This window comes from Lipophrys pholis (assembly GCF_963383615.2).
Source record: "Lipophrys pholis genome assembly, chromosome: 8".
NCBI lineage: Eukaryota > Metazoa > Chordata > Actinopteri > Blenniiformes > Blenniidae > Lipophrys > Lipophrys pholis.
The window spans coordinates 29728713-29750045 of NC_137630.1; the positions used below are offsets into that span (position 1 = coordinate 29728713).

General features: G+C 44.5%; 1 protein-coding gene across 1 annotated transcript in view; it reads right to left on the reverse strand.

Moving 5' to 3' along the window:
• Positions 1 to 1006: 1006 nt before the first annotated feature.
• arhgef25a (Rho guanine nucleotide exchange factor (GEF) 25a) overlaps positions 1007 to 21333 on the reverse strand; it is a 31863-nt gene continuing 11536 nt past the window's right edge. The window contains exons 2-16 of the mRNA XM_080469656.1: positions 14844 to 15151; positions 14249 to 14359; positions 11276 to 11400; positions 10063 to 10129; positions 9600 to 9703; positions 9292 to 9361; positions 7463 to 7552; positions 6981 to 7073; positions 6488 to 6538; positions 6197 to 6274; positions 5864 to 6055; positions 5445 to 5625; positions 4111 to 4340; positions 3895 to 4029; positions 1007 to 2983 (exon numbers count right to left, since the gene is read on the reverse strand). Of these exons, the coding sequence (XP_080325782.1) occupies positions 2867 to 2983; positions 3895 to 4029; positions 4111 to 4340; positions 5445 to 5625; positions 5864 to 6055; positions 6197 to 6274; positions 6488 to 6538; positions 6981 to 7073; positions 7463 to 7552; positions 9292 to 9361; positions 9600 to 9703; positions 10063 to 10129; positions 11276 to 11400; positions 14249 to 14359; positions 14844 to 15151 (1952 nt within the window). The 3' untranslated portion in view covers positions 1007 to 2866. The remainder of the gene's footprint in view (positions 2984 to 3894; positions 4030 to 4110; positions 4341 to 5444; positions 5626 to 5863; positions 6056 to 6196; positions 6275 to 6487; positions 6539 to 6980; positions 7074 to 7462; positions 7553 to 9291; positions 9362 to 9599; positions 9704 to 10062; positions 10130 to 11275; positions 11401 to 14248; positions 14360 to 14843; positions 15152 to 21333) is intronic.

Consider the following 21333-nt stretch of genomic DNA (forward strand, 5'->3'; position numbering starts at 1 on the left):
AACAATTTTATTGGGATCATGGCAGCATGGGCATTTTAATAAACATTGTTCTTGAAACAATTTTCTTTTCTTTTTTTTTAAGTTTCTAATAACGTTATTTTCTTACTTGTCGATGAACGTTTGTGTAAATAAAACATCTAGAATTGTTTTTAACCCTCTAATAAATGTGTGACGTGTGCTCCTGAAGATCCTAACATTTTATTTCAATGATAATCTGACGGCTTGGTTGTGCTGCTGGTGTGAAGGAGGAAGCCGGCGGAGAAGACCTAACATGGTGGGCCGTTCCAAGAGCCTCACACCTCAAAGTAAATACTCATCCCATTGATGGGGCTGTTTGTCTCGCCTGCTGCAATCAAGTTCACAGTCATGTGGCTTTTTAATGAGTGTTTTCTTTCTCTCGATGGAGGAGATTGAGTCAACAGATGCAACACAGGGCAGTGGAGAGGAATTCCCTGTGAATGGGACCCCTGTTGCTGAGACCCCCTCGGTGGTGACAGGAACTCCCTTTGATTTTGCACCCTTGTGAAAGTTAATACCCCTTTCTACCCCCCCGTCCATCCCAAGCCTCCATATATCACAGCCGTGTTACGATCGGCCTCGCTTTACTGCCCAGAATGGGGCTTTATTCAGAGGCCAGCCAACCAGATGTCTGCTCATCCAGGGGTTTCTTCTCTTTGTTTTTAATCCTGTTTGAAGTTTCTCCAAATGGGATGCGAGAGCAAGCAGAGTGCTTTGTCCATCTCGAAAGGTCCCACACTAAAGTCTTAGGACCTCTATGGAAATATCACGACTTGTATATTGAATATTAGTTTAGGGAACAGTCTTTTTTTTTTTATTCTTTTTTTAAAGTTGGTGTGTTGAAGTTTAGGATGAAATCTGCCCGGCGACTATTTTATCTGTCCCATAAATCAAACTAAAAAGTATTCACAGTTACTACAGTTCACACAAAATAAACCCTATATAATATTAAACAAGATGTGTAGAGAAACACTAAAACACTCATGTTCCAAAAACACTTTTATTTTTATTTGATATGATACAACTGTTTCTAATCAGTCAAACGTGGTGTTAACCAACCCTTCCTTGTTGTGTCCTTGTTTGGTTCTCTGTAGTGGTTTTCCTTTGTGTTACATGCAACACTGCCTGGTTAAAAAAAAAAAAAACAACAACTCACCGGTTCACATTAACTGCAGATTCTGCAAGATGGTTGTCACAACTTTCAGTTCATTATGATTTACTCTTAGTTTTGTGGGACTGGTTGTTAAGAAGCTTCAATGTCAGCACTGAAATATGAGGCCTATTGATCTTTGGTGCAGCTGTATGATCCAACTTAATTGGAAGTGAAAAGCCTGATGAGGACCTCTACTGGCCACGGAGCGGGAGCAGGAGCGGGAGCGAGAGCACAGGGCAGCCTCCTGCTTTCTGCCCACATGGTATCTGCGATTGCTTTGTAAGTAGTATTGGCAAGCCGAAGTATCGAGAGCCTGAAACGCTTTAGTGTTGAGCTGCAGCGGGTTCTTTTGGCACTGTTCAGGAAGCGGGATCGTGCAGATTTGTCTGCATTACTCTTGTTTATGCAGCAACATGTCATCATTCTCCATTTTGACCAACGGTAACATGTTCTCGGCATACCTGGGTCACCTTGAGAGTGGAAACAGATGATTGCCTTTATGTTACGTATGCAGTGTACAATTTTTTACTCCATGAGAGCGAAGGCGAACAGAGATTATAGAAACGGTGCACAGCCTTGACATGACAGCAGTGGACTAAAAAATAACGAAAAACCCATCATATTAGTTTAAAGTAATCCATTTTAAAGGACCCCTGTTCATAAAAGCACAAGACAGCCCACTTCAGCATGTATTGAAGGTTTACGTTGCATTGTGCCGGTCATTCGCCCAGGAGGTGTTGCATGCGGCACGTTCGGGTCAGCACAGCCTGCCCTCTGAATGCAGACTTCTTGCGACTCCTCTGGGGTTTGGCCCGAGGAGTAAAAAGTGTTCTGGAGTGACGTCACATCCACAGAGAACCTCCGGGGAGCTCCCTCGCGCCTTCTGGTCCAGATCAAACGGCGTGCCGGTCAAACAGAATAATAGAGCGCACGGGGGCTCCCAGCACTGTGGCAAGGAAGAAAGTTCTCCACTTTCAGGTGAAATCTGAGCGAGGAAAGTCCATGTGGCATGTTCACATGAAGTGTGCGGCGTTTTCTGTTTCCCGTCGACACGAACGGCGGGATTGGCTGTCAGCGGGGGGTGAGGGGGGGCAAGCTGCAGTAACTTCACTATGGGGCATCTGAACAAATAAGAAGGTTACCAGAGGGTACAAGAACAGCCACACCACGCACACTTACTCACACGCACGCACGCACGCACGCACACACACGCACGCACACACACACACGCACACACACACACTAGTTGATAAACATTCAGACACATGTGTAACTCCAGTGACTGCCCCAATCAGGAATGGAATCATTGAACAAATTCCTCTTGCCTTTGATAGAGAGAATAGTATGAAATACAAACTCTCACAAAAGGTTAAAAAAACAACAACAAAAAAACTGAAATTGTAATAAAGGTGAGTTTTCATGAAGTGTTTTATAACATCTCACCAGGTGTTGTTCATGTACACTGAAGGTGATTCAGGCTATGTCACCTCCCTTTGAACGGCTCTCTAAAAAAGGAGCAAAGTTTAGTTTCTTATATATATATCTATATATATATATATTTGCAGCCCGTCAGTCCTTCAAATATTCCTTCAGGTTCCTTCATCATCCACCAGAAAGTGGCAAAGTCTCGTCTTCACAGCTGCGACCTGAGCTGCGGTCCTCGCCGGCCCGGGAGATGCACAACGGCGTCAGAGTTCAAAGGTCGTCCTCGGCGAGCTGCGTCAGGTTGCTGGGACGGCGTCCGGCCGAGGGGCCCGACAGAGGAGGCTGGCTGTCGGCGGCCTGACCCCGGCGGCAGCCCTCTCCTGCTCTCTGCTGGGGAGACGGGGGAACGTTCAGCATCTCACTGCAATCTGCCCTCATTTTCATCTTTCACACCAAAAACAATATAAGTATCTCGTCCCTTCTTTTCCATGACTAAGATGTAGAGCAATTACAACAATGAGTGTATCAGTGTTTTCTTTTGTTTTGTTTCACAGAAAGCAGACTGGCCCATAGATGGAAAAGCATTCGGAGAGTTTGATAGGCATCTCTCTCTTTCTCTCTCTCTCTCTCTCTCTCTCTCGACTTCCTCCTCTGTCTCGGCCTACATCCTGTTTGTTATGTGCCGAATCTGTCCAGCCTGAGTAAACAAGAGAAAAGTTGAAAACAAGGGCTAAATGCCTGTCAGCGCAGTCACCCTCCAGAATAAAGGTCCAACGATGACAGAGGCAGACGCTACTAATGCTGGTGTGAGGCTGCCAAACAGGATGGCAGCTGCATTTATTGTAAATATTGTGTTTGACATACCTCACTGACATTCTACCTTCAATTTAAAAGTTATTGTAACAATATTGCACTTTGTTTTCTTTGGAGAATAAAAATAAAAGAAGGATTATTTTAGTTCATTCCATTTTCATCCAGCAGGGGGAGAAATAACTCTTCCTACAGCCAACAAATCTCTTCACTATATGTGTCTTTCAATAAATGGCAGCAATTTATTGAATCCTTTCATCTTTTAATTAATTTAATGAGCACATTGGAATTATTGTTAGACATTTTACAATGGTCGTTTTTTTCCCTTGTGATTCGTTTCCCGCAGCTTGTTTTGTTTTTTTCTCACAATCGTGGTGCTGAATAACAACCGTTTGACAACTTTGGCGCACGCCGTTGAGCTCGGGGAAGAATTATTTCTTTTATCACTGTGACTTTGAAGCCGGACTGCTTCGTCTTTAGAGCGGTACCTGTGCGCTTTGCGGGGCGGGCGTGTAGAGACCGTTGGAAACAGCTTGACAGTTGTGCTGCTCGGTGAAGGCCAGCTGGACGTGCGATGGGGATACAGTGTGGGGGTCAGCAGGGCGCGGCTGGACCGCAGTGGGCTGCAGGTGAGAACGGCTCGGTTAGGTCTCACACACAACTCTACACTGTGACTGCGCAGGAGAAACATGAACGGGCCTCACATCTTTGAGCGAGCAGCTCTCGCCGGATCCTTGACTGGGGCCCTGGCTGGGCAGGTAGAGGGCAGGCAGGGAGGTGTTGTAGGAGTGAAGGGAGGGCAGCTTATGGCGGTCGATGGAGGCGGAGGAGTGGGGCCGCAGGGCGCTGGCAGCAGACAGAGGAGGCCTCATGCTGCGGCCCAAACTATTAGACTTGCTCTCCCTCCGCTGGTACTCGATCGGTGACTGTAAGGCTGAAACACACAGGGGATGTAGAGACGCCTTACACACCTGAATGTTTCAAAATTCTACAATATATAAGTTCATCAGAATGTACTTTTTTTTTTTTAAATACATCTGTACCAACCAATAACCAATGTAATAATGGCAAATAACACAATCTCCGCCAATAATAATAATGATTTAGTCTATTTTAAATCTAATAAAGCCAATAATGTAAAAATGTAAAAGCATAGTTGAGCCATTGTCACAAAAACATTTAGCTAATAATCGAATCAGTTACTGCATGAGGGAGTAGCATTCAAAAATATCCTTTCAAAATGTAATCACTGCAGCCAATATTTTTGATAACATATGAATACAACTGCATTTCGTGGAAATAGTTTTCTAAAAAAAAGCTTTTTTGGAGGTTTTGTTCAGTTTTCTTATCAAAAATATAGGTTGTTATTGTTATATATGCATTATTATTATTATTATTATTTTATATATTCATTTTTGTATATACAATGCAGCACTGTCTCTGAACTATGATTGTAAAGATATTCGCGGTTTTATTACATTTTTGGTAAGTTGGCTTAATTACTTTCAAAATGGTCAAAATTATTATGTTACTGGCCATTTTGGTTGCAACATACATTGACGTAGTAATTGAATTATTTTATCTCATTATACTGTATGTGTAGCTACTACTGAAGTAACATTATGATGCAACTCATTGTATGTTAGACCGGAATTCAAACTTGGGCGTTTCGTACAGGTAAAGTGATACAGAAAAGATGCAATAAGTGTTTAGGTTTTTAAATTGTACATAGAGGATGTATAAGTATCACCACTCTGTCTGTTACAGTAATATACTGTCTTCAACATGTGGATTTTTGATCTGAACTATAGTACTGATGGTCTATTTCTTATCATGATAAACTGATTTTGGATTCATAGCCTATTATTATTTTGTCATCATGAGTTTTCACGCGAAGACTAAATGTACTATTACTGCATTTCTGTTGCTGCCCACAGTTTGTGTGAGCACACAGCAGAGTCAATATCTGGACAATATGAAACATGATGTATGGATTTAGGAGACATGGCGTCTCCTTCGGAGCTCAGCCCGGACTTACCATTGAGGAAATTGCGCTGGCTTTCCAAGATCTGAACCACATCGTTGACCCAGGCCCTGCAGATGTCAGCAGAGGAGGCCAGCAGCTGGAAGCGCACCACGCTGCCGTCAGGGTTACGGGAGGTCAGAACGAAGCGAGTGTCGTCCCCGTCCACGCTGGGCTCCACCCCGAGACAGCTCACCTGGAACGCATCAGACGTAAGCGACTCCCACCCGAGAGAGAGGCGCTCATCCCGCTGAGCTTTGGCACATGAAAGCCTGTAAAAAGTCCTCGCTGTGGGATTACATAACGGTCTGAAACATGCTGCAAATCTTTTGTGTGACTCATAACCGCGGTGGTACGGAGTGCGTTCTCTTTTTAATTCTGCTAAAGCATCCCGGGAGGCTTATCGCAGAGCTCCGAGGCTTAGCAGCACCCACCTTGATGCTGTTTTTGAAGGTGTATCCAGGGAGCGAGAAGCCTTTCTTCCGGTCAATGGGCTCGCTGAAGATGACCAGCTGCTCAAACAGAAAGATGCGTCGTTCTTTGGCCCGAGACAGGAAGCTGCTGTCCTGCTCGGTGACGGTGAAGGTGTCCTGTTGAAGCAGTTTGCCCTGAGCCGTGATCTTCCCCTGGGAGCGCAATGAGGAGAACAAACAAACAAACCAACAAGGGAAGTAGTTACACAGCTGTTTTCAGGAGCTGCATTGTTGGCACGAGAAAGGTCGTCGCATAGAGGGAGGAGGAGGAAGGAAAACAGAATTTAAATGTACCTCGAAGCCTTGTAGTCGTCCCACATTCATCATGTCATTGCATCGTTTCGGCACAAAGCACATGACTTCTACTGCTTTCTGTAGAAAAAAACAAATGTGGTTTTATTTAATCATGCAACATACTGTATGTTGTTGGACAGAGAAAACATTTCTCATTCATACAATTTGTGCAAAACCTCATAACTATTACATGAAAAATGGATGAAAATATCACAACATTTTCCAACACAAGCGCCTCTAACACCAAAATGTCTTTCTGTTTATCGAATCTTCATCCATGAAGACGCTTACCTCCAGCTCCTCTGTGTCCATCCCGGCTTTAGTGTAATACTTGAGGAAGTCCTGTTGAAATAAACACAGCGTGGTCACAGAGCGCTCCGGGTTTACTGCAAAGTAAAGGAGACGACATCTGGGCGCGTATTTACGGGAACTGAACTCATCTTTCATTCGCGTGCCAAAGGGCAAAGTCTTGAATTCAGGCAACATTTTTATACCAGCCATGTCATTTTATGATTATCTTCAAAGGCTTTTAAGCATTATTGCTCCAAATGAGAACCAAGTCTCATTCTCTAATTGTCTCTAAATGCCCAAAGAGACAATATACCCTGTGTGTCTTCTGTGTTTACGCACAGACGGATGTGTGTGAGTTGTTGCTGTATGTTTACAGCCTGATGGCAGGACCTGCTGTGTGTCTGACAGCTGCTCGGAGTGTGTGTTTGTGTGTGTGGGTGCTGGTGTTGATCAACAGCACGGCAGCGTCCCCCCCCCCCCCCCCGCTGTTCACCTTCAGCAGTAGCTGGTACTTCATAATCCTCTGGACGGGTTTGATGAGCAGGTCGTTGAGCTGCAGCCTGTGGCCCAGCTGCTGCCGGAGCTCCTGACAGCAGAGACGGATACGACACCAGTCAACATGACAGCCGCAGCAACCAACACTGCGGCTGATGGCCTATTTAAGCCCTCAAAGACAATAAAGCACCGGGATTACACTGCATGTGTGTTTGTCTCGTGTTTGCTGTCAGTTTGAATAAACTGATTACGGCGTGAATAATAAATGGCTGCTCAAAAGCCATCTACAGGCCATGTATAATATATAGTACAGGCACAATGAGACACTCATGCATACTCAATGTCTCATTGGGAAACGGATTTGATTGGCAGGTGACTGCTGGAGAGACAAAACCAATAAAAGATAATTATGTTGGACTACAGCAGATTATATATATCGATGACATCAAGAAAAAGTTAAAAACAAAAAAAGTTATTTACCTCAAAATATGTCTCAATATACTCTGATACGATGTGTTCCGACTTGGGCTTGTTCTGACAGTAAACGACGTACATGTGCAGGCGCCTCTCCTGCAACACAAGTCAAACAAACAGATTAGACTCAAGCAGCAGAAGACAATAGTTCTGGAACAGGAGCCTAACTGTGAGGAGGGGAAAAAAAAAGTGCACCTATAATTGCATTACAAAGAAATGAAAACACCACTGACAGTGAGCAAAAATAACAACAATGTGCTGCTCCGTCTCTGCTCGCGTTTGTGATGAAAGCGAGCGGAGCAAGGAGGAGTTCAGGGCCTTTGAAGCCAAAACTCTGCCAGCGACTAATTGGCATGGGAGTGCAGATGTGGCAGCCTGCGAGAATCCTAATGGAGTTACATGTAGACGCACATCAGGTTATGTATAATTTACCCAGGTGACCCTCGGTGTAACCGGAGCCTCTCCGAGCCTGCCGCCATAAAGCTGTACCTAGCAACGGGCCGGATGGCTCTGTAACCTTGAGAACAGGAGGGCTGCTCCACCTGAATATGAACATCGAGTGACAGAACGGACGGCTGAATTGCGAGGAAGCGTTTTAGTGTCTCTCCGCCAGCGTTTGGGTACGTGTGCACGTGTGTTTATACGCTGATGTGTGTGACACAGCTCTTGTTAAAAGCGGATTTGGCTTTCTGCTTTTCATTAAGGCCATGTTCCCAGCCTGCTTGTTTTCACAGTTTGACACCAAGCCTAGATTTAGTTACACACACACACACACACACACACACACACACACACACACACACACACACACACACACACACACACACACACACACACACACACACACACACACACACACACACACACACATACACACACACACACACACACTTAAACATAGACGTTTTTAAGTTGATCATCCAGTGAGCTGAGACTTATTGAATTGTTTAAAGAAAACGAACATAGAAAAGAGAGACAGAGACATTTAACTTAATGATGTTCAAACAAAAAGCGAGGCCAAGTTGGTCAAATTTCCCATCGCGTCTCCTTCGACTGCATGTGCCGCCACTTAGCTTATGTACAAAAATCTAATTTAACTCCCGAATTTAAGTCTTGTGACCTGAAACTGGCTCCGGCTCTATTCAAGTTCAAAGGATGATGGATTTAACAGTAAATTTTTACTGCAATAAGCTTTTTTTTTCTTTTTTTTGTCATGTAGATTTAGGTCACTGTTCTGGGTGGAAAAAGGTTTCATATCAAAGACCTTTTGCTCAGGATTTGACATCCATCGTCTTTCCCTGAATGTTTTTCCCCTGGTGTTTCCTGGCCAGTCTGGGCCCGGCTGTGCGATCAGACTTGTGTGTATGTGTGCGTTCAGTCGTGTGCACTGCTGCAAAAACAGCCGGGACGGAGACGTATCAGTAACAGGGAAGAGGAAGGAGAGAGGCTGGCAGCTGTGGGAGAAGGAAAGAGGTACGGTATAGGATAAACAGGAGCCCTGCGTGTTTTCTTAACGCTTTTTTTTTTTTTTTTAACTCACTCCAAACAGCTCAAGGAAGCGGACCCAGACGCCTCCACTGGTGTGTGTGTGTGTGTGTGTGTGTGTGTGTGTGTGTGTGTGTGTGTGTGTGTGTGTGTGTGTGTGTGTGTGTGTGTGTGTGTGTGTGAGTGTGTGAGTGTCCTTGTTTTGGCCTTGTTATGGGGTCACTATAGCTTTCGGTCTGGCAAAGTAGTGGGGACCAAAAAAAAAGTTGAGAAAGAGAAGAAACTTAGAGTTACACTATGTCATTCAAACTCGTAAGTGAGTGTGTATTTGCATTGTGTGTTATACTCACATGTTTAATGAAGAGCTGAGCCAGCCTCTCAGGCTCTGCCAAACACTTCTCCAGCTCTCCCAGGAAGTAGCTACACACACACACACAAACACACACACACACACACACACACACACACACACACACACACACACACACACACACACACACACACACACACACACACACACACACACACACACACACACACACACACGGGTCACATTTGCCTCCTGACTTATTGTTTCTTCGTCCTGCCAAACTGCTTCAAATTACTCGCTTCAAATTCAAAATATGTACGCTTTTAATCTCTTCAGTAAGTGACTTACTCTTTATGCCAGTCAAATATTTGGTGGATGTTTCCAAAAACAATCTTGTCTTTTCCCTTCATGTCCTCCGGCATCCCTTTGGAGCTCATTGATGCCATGTAGCCCTGCGTGAGAAAAAGGACAAAGCTGGAGACGTCTGTTTACAATGAAAACCTTAAACACAGCTCAAATACACCAGGGAAAATACGTTGCTGTGACTGCAGCAATCAAATGCCGCTTATTAATGAGCTTTTGTCAACTTTCAGATGGCAATAATTTCGTCCTGAACCAAAAGAACTGAAGCTTTTTCTCGAGATAATAACTCACAAAATCTGCTTCAGGCTCAAGTCGACGGGATGGAAACACACCAAAGTGTGCAGTAAAGTAGAGGAACGGTGATGAGGAGGATTTAGAGCTTTCCCTGACAGACCGCCTGGATGACTAAAGTTTCCTCTTCTCTGTCAGAGCAGATTGTGAGGTTTACCTCCACTATGAGTCCCAGGTCTGCCACGTAGTGCTTTTCCGTCTCAGTAAGCTCCTTCAGTACATACCTGTGAAAACATAATCGAGGAAAGATTAGTCCCAGAGTTATGCAGGAACACTTCACAGTTTGCAGCCATTTAAAGAAGTTTAGTGGAGGAAAAAAAATAAAAAATTTATTATTTGATTTTAATTACCTACATTCAAAGCATTGGGGACACTTTCAAATAAACACCTCTATTGTTTTTGGTAGCTTGCAGTTTTTTCACCCAGTGAATCAGCTGATTGAGGAAAATGTGACAGCTTGATGCATATTCTCCAACACTTTCAGCTGCCAGGTAATGGAGTTTGCTTCTCATGATAACGACTTAGATGTCGTCACCTGATAACTCTAACTGATATCCGTGAGAAAGTAAATTGGTTTGAGGGATATGTTTGCATGTTCTCCCCGTGTATGTGTGGGCTGTTCAGGATTGACTCTTGACCATCAACTGGAATAAGCAGTCGGCCAATAGAAGATGGATGTTTGGGATAATTCAAGTGCTAAAAACATAAAAGCTCCAACAAATCATCAGCACATTCAGTGATTACAATTTCAAATAATTTGGTTATTTATTCATTCTCAGCAAAAACTCGTAACGTTTCCATCTCGTCTCTCTTTGTTTTCAGATAAATGACCCGGCACTAACTTTGTTTATAGTCTCTTTGCCCCATGTCTACTTTCAGCCTAATCTCTAAGATATCTCGTGTTTTCCTCCATTGTGCAGCCTCCGAAATGTTCAATAAATTATGTGGCGAGTAAAAGTAAGAGCTTTATTTTCCATTTGAGTGCAGCAACCTGCCTCGCAGGCCGGTTTGACAGCACACATTTGTCTTGTCACAGTAGGCAAAGCACCAGTAATCACATTAACAATGGCTCGTTTATTTTCGAGAGTCCCAGGAATAAGCGGGCGATTCAGGCCGAACCAGCACACACAATAGCAGAGTGCTGAAACAGAAGCAGGTCGGAGGCCACCGTTCAGGTTAGTGTCTGGAAAATCTATGTTTTTTTTTCCTTACTTTTCTGTGAAAGAATCTTGGATCGAAATATTTTTCACAAGGAATACTGGAGCAACGAGCCTCCGGGATTGGTCATTTGGTTTGCTGTGAAATACGTGTGTAGCTTCATGGTCAGCATAGCTGAAGACAAATCACGTCTGCGGTGATACAACACGTACATGCTTTTCTCTAAGGCACTCCTCCTCTCCTCCTCAGTGTCAGCTGCAGAGGACCACTGGCTGGAGGTGTCGTCCAACAAGACCGAGCTGCTGTCATCGGGCAGGACACCGGTGGACTGAGTGTCCTGAGGGGACGGACGGACAGACAGACAGTTTATCAGAGGTCCAGTGCCAGTAATGCGGATCATGCCAGAAATAAAGTAAACAAAGCGAGATAAAGAGCAGGAGAGAGATGGTAATGATGCAGGTTGCCAAGGTGACCAGGGATCGCAGCGAGACACGGCGAACAGAGATTGAATGATAAAAAGATCCGATTCAGATAGTTGCTGTTAATGATCCAAGCTGTGCCACATAAATAAAAGACAATGAGTCAGAGGGGCTTCAGACGTTTAGAAGACGACTCAAAAAGCTATAATTGTTTGTTTTGTTTTTTTAATGAAGTTTTGGACTTTCTCCACAATGTCCCTGGTCTAATATGTAATTTTGTGTTTTGTTAATCGAGGGAGACAAACATGCATCTTTTGTTGTTTTATGTTGGTGACATGACTACACCAACATTTCACAGTACCGCCTCACAAGCGGGATAAACCGAAGGTTATGCTGATCTAATCGATTGTGTTCATGTGTTGCATACATGACCTCCTTTTCATGCTTTTTCCTGGAATTGATATCACTTCCTGTGGGGGATTTTGGTTCAAAAATAGTCATTGTGCACGCTGCAACAAAGGCTGCGCGCAGTGAAATCGTGTCTGACTCGATGGATACATGCTTCACATCTGCACATGATCTGCATGTTTGCGTAACCTAGTATTTTCCTCTCTGTAAAGACAAGCTTGTCCCCTTTTTATGGTCATAACCTTACTCACTACAATCTGTCTGCACAGACTTCTTGCGAAGCTCTGTCTCTATTTTTAGACCTGGTCTTTGTTTCATTTGCAGTGTTTTCATTCGGCTCTGCCTCTGTAAACATATAGGGGCTGTCATCTGTCTCCACCTAAATCCGTGTGTTTCCTTGTCCTGGTCAACCAGAACCTCCCCACCTTAAACACACACACAGACCTGAACACACCACAGACATGTACCTAATCCCTCAGACTCTTCTGGAGAAATAAATACATGGGGGGGGTAGATGCATATGAAAGCAAATGGAAAAACTTTCTTCATTTCTTCTCTTGAGATTAACTTGCTCACCTGCCGTCTCGCTGGGAAACCCACTGAGGTCCACAGGCACTGACTTCAGGAGTGTGTGTGTGTGTGAGAGAGAGAGAGAGAGAGAGAGAGAGAGAGAGAGAGAGAGAGAGAGAGAGAGAGAGAATGGAAGTGACGAAGCAGAGCAGAGAGACAGAGAGGCTCCATAAAGACCCTCGCTCCCCCGGCTCGTCTTGCCTCGCTTGGAGAGCTCCGGCCTGGCTGACAGGTCTCCCCGGCTCCCTGATCATTTCCAGATGTGCTGTGGCAAAGCCCACAGGAAAAATTCCCCCATGTCTCCCTCTGTTGTAAGTTTTGTTTTTTCTATCCAGAAGCTTTTGAAAAAAACACTGACAACATTTTGGGGATAAGCTGAGGACAGTTTCACAAAACCCAGCAATTTGAAAGACCTGTTGTGAAAACTTTCTCCTAAATAGGCAAAGACACTGTAGTTTTAAATGTAAGTAGTCAAAGCATAGATTTCTTGACGGTTAAAAAAAACTATATATCTGAATATATATATATATATATCCATTCATAGTTTATATTTTGTCTATAGTTGAAGCAACTCTGAAGTCATTCACATAAATTCCTAATTCTATTTGTGTTCTTTTGATAGTATTTTATATTAATTGCTGTTGATAAGGTTAAGCTTTGGACACTTTCCGAGTAATAAATTTGTCATAAACAGTAATATATGTTGTCACATGAGGAAGAACTACTATTGTTTTTTATTTCAACCCCATAAATTATCCCTGAATGACAGCGATGATACTCAGGGATTAAAATGTCATGTTTAAACTGTTTCTGCCAAATGTGGCCTCATCATTTTCTTATCTTAACAGGAATTAGTGTACAGGTATGTGTATTTCAATAAATTAAATTCATGTTTCAAGTGCAGAAAACTCTAAGTCAGACGGTCAGGTTGTTTAATCTACAGACTAATTACTGCATTGTGGTAAGAAGAATACCATCAAATCACAGTTTCCAACTAAGGTGGCAGAAGATTGAAACTTCTGCACTCAGATGATAGACCGAACTCTGCCTCTAAAAGTTTTGAAAGACTGGCAGTAAAAGCAGAAATGTGCTGATCTCATCGCTTTCAGGTAACTACATTACTGTTCTGTTGATTGGCTGTTTAGACTGAAATTACGGTTTAAGCACTGATGTTGAATTCAAGCTGCAGCTTCAGCTTCCATCTCACAGAAAAAGAGACTTTATAGAGCTCTCATGTTTCTTTCACAGTGTAGGTGGAGTTATCTTTCATTGTCTTTGAACTACTTCCTTTTTTTCTCCAGGCATGTTCTTTTGAACATTAGTTATGGATCACAGGTCGCTGTCACACACTGCCCGCAGGTCCTCTGGTGCAATAATCTGCTCTGAGAGACTTTTTGTACTCGCTCATACTTCTTAATATGCTTCCAGTATATTTATATTACATGTCAATTTACTATTTTTCCCTATCATTAAGAAGCAGGAGAGTTTTACTCACTTCCAGATCTGGCTCGAGGCTCACGCACACAAAGAACAATGATGCCACGTCACATCCCTCCCAGGCTGGGACCTCACTGAATTTATTACAGCCCTCCTTTCATCAACTTTCTCTTTAAACCCTGAGCTACAAAGAGTCACGTCTTTGTTTATCCTTCATAGGGTTTTAAAATCTAAAATTCTAACACTGAATGGAATAAATGAATGGAAGGATGGACGGAGAGATGGACAGATGGTGGAAAAAAAACAAGAGACAAATTCAAGACGTTCAAGAGTATGTTCTCCTGGCAGCACCTGAGCATTTGGCAGAGACGTGCAGCCAATCAGCGAGTCAGTTATGAAGCTGGGTGACTGTAGCGTAGCTGGTGACAGGTCCTCGGGGCTTGCCAGGCCATCTTTCCACTCCTGGAACACACACACACACACACACACACACACACACACACACACACACACACACACACACACACACACACACACACACACATGTACCCTGTCAAATATCAACCCGTTACGCCAAATCTCTGTAACATGGAAGGAGACAAACTACATATTAGCAAAAATATATGAGGTTCTGCAGGCAGAGTAAGAACTTCGCCGAACACGACACTTCCTCCGCTGTGGATCAACAATGTCAAGCTGTTGCTCTGTAAGTTCCTGAGCTCGGCAAAGTAAACAAGCCACAGTCAGGATGTTTGCTGCTGTGTGTATTTATATAATGAGGTTCCACATGTTCAGAACCAGTCCAAAGGACTTGTGATGAGTTTGAGTGGGGAGACAAAAGTGTGAGAACAAGCTTAAAGCACAAAAGCAACTCATGGAACCTTGTTTGGTAAGTTCATTAAAAAAAAAAAAAAAAGATAACAAATTTTTATTTTCTGCTTCTCACCAGTTCTCTGTGGGTGACAGGTAAGATGGTGAGAGGCTCGTCCAGCCTCGGCAGACTGTTCAGATCTTGACTCTGGCTGTGGGATGGAAGAGAAGGAGGCTTTTCGTCCAGCTTGCGGACCTGGCGCTCTCCCTTGGCAGCGGATCCGACACTGAGCTTGCGGACGGGGTTTGTGAGCCACTTCTTCAAGGTGCTGACGGAGCGTCTGGATCCCGGGGAGCTCGGGGCCGAGCTGCCCGAGGCCTGCGGAGGCAGGGACGCCACGGAGGTGGAGATGCTGCCCTCGCTGCCTGCTGCCGAGTACGAGTCTGCAGAAGGAGAAGGACAAAGGAGGTGTGGGTTAAATGGGCTACAGCACTGAACACAACTTCCCATTCAAGTAATCCACGTACTTTTAACCAAACCGCAAAATAGATTTTTGGCCTCGGGCAACTGAACCCATTGGTGATTGAGTGGGTGAGGGTGAGAGTGTGGGTGTGTGAGAGACAGTGAATGACTGGAGGCAGAAGACGTGTCAACACACCAGGAGGAAAACAGTAATGAGAGAAATCAAAGCAAAGAGTCCGATGTATAAATAGCCTTTCTCTTCAAACACAGCTGTGCAGCCACGCCATAAAAGACGCACTGTTCTGTTTATGTCCACTCGTTTTATCTATTTATTTATTTTTCAAACACTGAACTGTGCATCATGTCATCATCACGTGGCAGCAGAGGACAGACAGCAGAGGTCAGGGTGGCATCTGATGAGGAACACTGCAGACCGGTGGCAGGTCAGCTGGTGCGTGGTGATGTCAGGAAGACATGGGAAGTGTGCTGGGAGGGGGCTGAGCCTCGAGCGGACATCCACTTTATCCCTTTGTAGATGGAGGGAGAGCTTTACCCAGGACGGTTAGTTTTTTTCCGTATTGTCCTCTGTGTTAATCCTCCCTCTTCCACACGACCTCCCGCCCTTCCTCCGTCCTGAACTCTCCTCCTGAGCCGTGAGCATGAAGTGTTTATCTGTTCAGCCTTATATTAGTCATGCCTCCCATTCATTTTCACGCCCTTGACCTCTAACCCTGATCACCTCTTTCCTACAGATGGAGAAACACTTTCTCCTTCACAGTCGTGACATATTGTTGTCAAACTACAGAAGCTGATTCACCTCATTTCCACCGAACCGTGATCAGAGTGATTCCAGAACTGAGTAACATACATCTAGTTTTCTGAGGAAATTCTCTTGTTTGTGAGAAGTTAACGGTGACCTGGTTTCACTGCTCTTTATATGAGCCACAGAGGAAGATCTTATCAAAGTTTTCAGCATTAAGAACTAGACTGCAGAAGAAATGGCCCATTTTGTGAGTGCCCCAACTTCAAAAGCAAATTCTGAATCTATTCAATATTCTTACTAATTTAGCAGTTCAGACTATCTTCCTTTTATCTGTCTGAAATATTGTAGTATTTACTGCATAAAATTTAATTTCACCTTCATTTAACCAGAAAAAAAGACCTCATTTTCAAGAGTGCCCTGGCCAAGACAGGCAGCGGTACATTAAAAAAAGTGACAGACAAAACAGGCAATACGATTTTTTCCAGGAGAAATTCTCACCTCTCACATTTATGACATGTATTCCAACCAAACATTTTGTGGTTCAGTGTTTTTTTGTGGTGCATATTTTACACAAATTCACTTTTTCCCCCCTCAAGCATTATGCACTCATGTCTGTGATTTCTGGTCAGAATCCTCATTTCCTATTTTCCCCACCATCCACTTAAACGATGGGACAGAACGAGGGGATCTGAGGTCTGACTGGGTGAACTGAGGGACGATACAAGCAACTCACATGGGTACAAAGGAGACGAGCGACTGCACCCTGCGGGCCAGAGACAGAAACTATTTGGTTATCAAAATGCATCTGAAAGCCATTGTATTTATGAGGCGCAAAAAGCAAAGCGCACACCATCTGCGATGGCCCCTAGTCACAGAGAAGAAAGGATGTGAAAATGATGGCGAGCACATGTGAAGCTGTGCAAACGCCCCGGTTCCTCCAAACCTCTAACAAGGCCCAGACGCAGGGGTTTGGGTTTTTCCAGTGATCTTTGCTCAGTTTCAGTCAGGTCACCGATCAGAGGTCAAAGTGCAGAGATACAGCCACTAACAGCATCGCTAACTACCTCCAGACATCAGCCGAAAAACAAGATGGAGAACGCTCCATCTGTACCTGGAACTAATTAGAAGTCAGAGGAGACTCTGCTGTGCGTCTTCGTGAATAAATCACACTGTCAACTGTGCAGATTCACGAAGCACAGAGCGCATCGTATTTTTTCCGCTGTGGAAAGTTTAACTTCTGTCTGTTGTTCGAGCCTCAGCTGCAAGACTATTTCCCCACAACAATGAGGAAAGCGTTCCGGGGGGAGATGATGAGCTTCCTCTCGGAGGAACATGCCTCCGTCCTCCCCAAACATTTCAGGATGAGAGGAGCTGGTACTGTGAGACACCTACAGAGAAGGAACAGGGGAAACGCTCCTTCCCACGCTCTCCTTGACTTGCCACATGCTGACAGAGCCCCGTGATGCTCATCTACATAACAGCACTGCAAAGAAAAGATTACCCAGGCTGATTTTGTTAATGCAACTTGACCATTGTTTATGTGCTCACGGTAATTAACAGTTGAAGGCACTGGGCTGCAGGACTGCATTAAGCTGGCCTGATCTGCGGTGATCAGTTAATGCTGGGCTTTCACCAGTCGCCCACTCGCTGTCTGGAAATGCCGAGTGGCTGCTGGGATGGGAGCCTCGTCCAAAACTGTTCTACTGTGTAACTTTAGAGCCAAGTGTGTATCTGCTGCAAAGTAGGTCCAGATTTCCTCTTAATGCTGCTCACTCACAACACTGAGATCTGATCGCGCTCGTCCAGAACAGAGTGCAACTTAGGAGAACCTTATCATCTTACAGTGTTTGTATTTGAATATGATAACACGTTTTCCTATGTTATTATTGGCTTGTGAATCTTTTTTAACCAATGTCTCTTCATTGACTGTATTAGAAGAGCTGTTTCATCGAACCAAAAATCCACTTTACTTCAGTTTACATAACAAACAAACAGAAGATCAGCTTATTTAAGAAGAAAGTGTTTTACAAATGTTTAGACTTTAGTTAATTATATTTGGTTGGGTACAGTCATTGTAGTAGAATATACTTTATACATATAGAGGAGTGTAGTTCTTTATGTAGTGTCTCGGACACTCCAACCATCAGCACCAGATCCCCTCAAGGCTACGTCCTCTCTCCACTGTTATTCTCCCTCCACCCCAACAGAACAGCTGCACATCTGGACACCAGTCTGTCAAAGTCCTGAAGTTCATGGACGACACCAAGACGGCATACAGGAGTGAGACGGACAGTGTGGTGTCACAGTGCAGCAGGAACAACCATGGACACAATCGTTTTCAGCCCCTCCCCTCAGGCAAAAGTCTCCGGTCCATCAAGACCAGGACCACCAGAACACCTTTTTCCCCGCTGCAGTCAGACTGATGAACAGTGGAAGCATTTCATATTAGATGCAGTACAGTGACTGCAATGATGACGACTGGATTTCCTGACCAGTCATATTTAAAAGACTGAATGAGAGAGAAGGAAGTTTTTCCTCCATGAGCCTGACTGACATGGATGGATATGCTAAGTGTCGGCCCACTACAAGAAGTATGCTCCAACTTCTCTTTATTGATCAGTTGTTGAGTGAGTGCTGCTGAGCCAACAGTTCAGGGCTAAAAGCGTCGGCTGTAATGGAGCAAACTTGTTCACAGCCGCTCCGCAGTGGAGCTCTCCGTCAATCCTGCGGTCTCTCGGGACGATGCAGGCATTACTGGACTCCACCAACCAACACAAGCAGACAGTTATGCAGGTACACAGAGGAGCCGTCTCGAGGGGCTGCAGACGGGCTGCAGATCACGCTTCCCGTGATCCAGATTTCAAGTGTCATCTGTCTCTCAAGGTAACAGCGCAGGACAAATTAGATTCAAGCATCCTGTTGCCACACGGCGGTAGACACAACTAAAGTCCAGCTGAGTCCAGGAGACCCTTAAAGCCGGCAGTCAGAGCCTGAACCTCACAGCGAGACGCACCGGGACACAGACACCAGACGCCTGCCTGCGTCACCACTAACAGCCCACTAACACACACAGTGCCACGCTTATCTCCTTCATGCCGTCTCTCCCATTCACCGGCCTCTCCACCTTCTGCTCTCCAGCGCTCACTCGGGTGGTATATTACATTTCACCCACTCAGAGGAAATGGACACGCTTCCCATCAACTAGCACGACCTGGATTGCACTCAGGTGCTCGGATGTGCAAACTCAAAGACTTGAGAGACCAGACGGCACTTAGTCCATCTGACCGGAAGCGGGCCCATCATACATCTCAAGATGTTTCACAGCATTTAAAATATCACTTATATTCACCGGCTGTGATCCTCAGTGGAAGTAAAGATGTTGTTCTGCTTCAAACTTCATTGTTTTTTTGACTCTTTCTTTTTCTCTGATATTTCCGAGTTGGCCTCAGGCTGGCTGATGTGTGTGTTGTTTGTGCTGCACCTGATTTATAAAATCTGGCATTTGGCTTTTTTTCTGTTTCTCTCCTGTCGTCCACTTTCACTCCTTTTCGTCTTAACTCACCCTCGTCCCTCCGTCTGCCACCCTCCTATGTACTCTGCAGATCTGTGCACTGCAGTGACTTTTTGTTTTTTGTACAGAGCAGCCGGGTCCTGCTCTGGGATTAAGAGGACACGCTGCTCCCTCCTCTGATGCAATGCCCCCCCCCCCCCCCCCCAACCACATCGGCCCTGAGCTGCTGAGACCAGCACAAGTTCCAAAAGCAAAACCAGCCAGCAGAAAGAAAAGTCACACAAGAGGAAAAGAGAAATCACTTTTTAAATTTCAGTTTCGAAGCAGAATCTAGAACCTTTTTAGAGACTTTTCCTATTTTATTAAATGGATTTTCCTGCTTTATCTATGCATCATGGCTATTTTAGTCACTTCAGCTATTTAACTATTTATAGCCTCTATCTATTTCCCTTTTTTCCTCTACCTCTTTTCCTTATTCTTTTCCTGAAAATAAAACATATGTACTAGCAATTCTAATCATTTTAATTTAATCATATTTACTGTGTTTCTTTATCTGACTAGTTTCAACAATTTTATACATTTTATACTATTTATCTTTTACCTTGATTTAGTTATTTTTAGCCTAGATTAGACCATTTTTGAAAATCAGTGTGGAATGCAAATCAAATAAAGACGTATGCATAATGTTCATTTTACAAATAGTTTTCTCTGAGCCACTACAGAGATGCTGAGGAGTCACATGTGGCTCCAGAGCCACAGGTTTCAGAGCCCTGATTCAAATAGTTTGGCGTGCCAGCGTGACTGAAGCTGAAATCTCTAGTAAGAGTTGGAGGAGGAGACGCTGAGGAGAAGAAAGGCAGGAAGGCCATCGGGTCACGAGCTGCACATAAACTGCACTTGAATGCCTGCAAGCAGGAAGCGTGCAAATTTCCAATCGCAGGCAAAAGGAACATGGACGTGCATGCAACGCCGCCACCGCTGCCATTCTCGCGTGTGTCGTATGCGAGTGTGTGTTTGTTTGTGCCAAACTTTTGGAGTGACACGCTGCAGCCAGGCAGGGTAACAGTGGTTTCCTGTCTTCCCACTGACCTAGTTTGCAGACGCAAACGTGCACACTGCAGCGCCTCAAGGAGCGCAGGAGGAAGTACGCGGTGGATAAATCAAGTGGCACACAAACAAGCCATCAGGGTCGGTTCTCCTGCCATCAGGCGTTCGCGGGCCAGACGCTCTGGCATATTTTTCATCATCACGGCAATCTCAGCCGCGAAATCAACAAGCCTGAGAAAGATGGCGTTGGCATTAATCCCATTGTCTATTGAACGATGAGAAAACAGCAATTCAAACACTTCTCCTGATGAGAGCTTACGAAACGACTCTAATTGATAGCTCGATCTGAGCTGCCACTCAGTGTGAAATTCAGGTCAACAGCAGCTCGGCGATGCATTTCAAGTGGCGGAGGTTGAGCAGGCGACGCCTCCTGGAGAGATGATTATCCTGACGTCACAACTCTTTCCATTTAAACTGAACTTTGTCAAAATAAAAAAGTCATGAGGACACAGAGCCAATTGTTCGACAGACAGCGAGTCTTCGCTTCAGGATTCCTGCAGCGAGAAACTGGAACCCTGTTTGTGGTTTGTTGGTCTGAAACCTCCAGACATTCCTCCAGAAGCACTCAGGGAGAAAGAGAGAGACTTTTCCAAGTCTTTGGCATAATCTGCAGGTGTTGGTTTACAATGAACCGAATGACACACATGATGAAATGAAATTCAGACGATTGATGTTGAGGGTGATGGACTTCTCACCACCTCCGATAAACTGAGCATAAAAAGGAGACATCACGATGTTTAGCTGTATATCATGCACTGCTGATTTAATGGCTGAACGTTGAC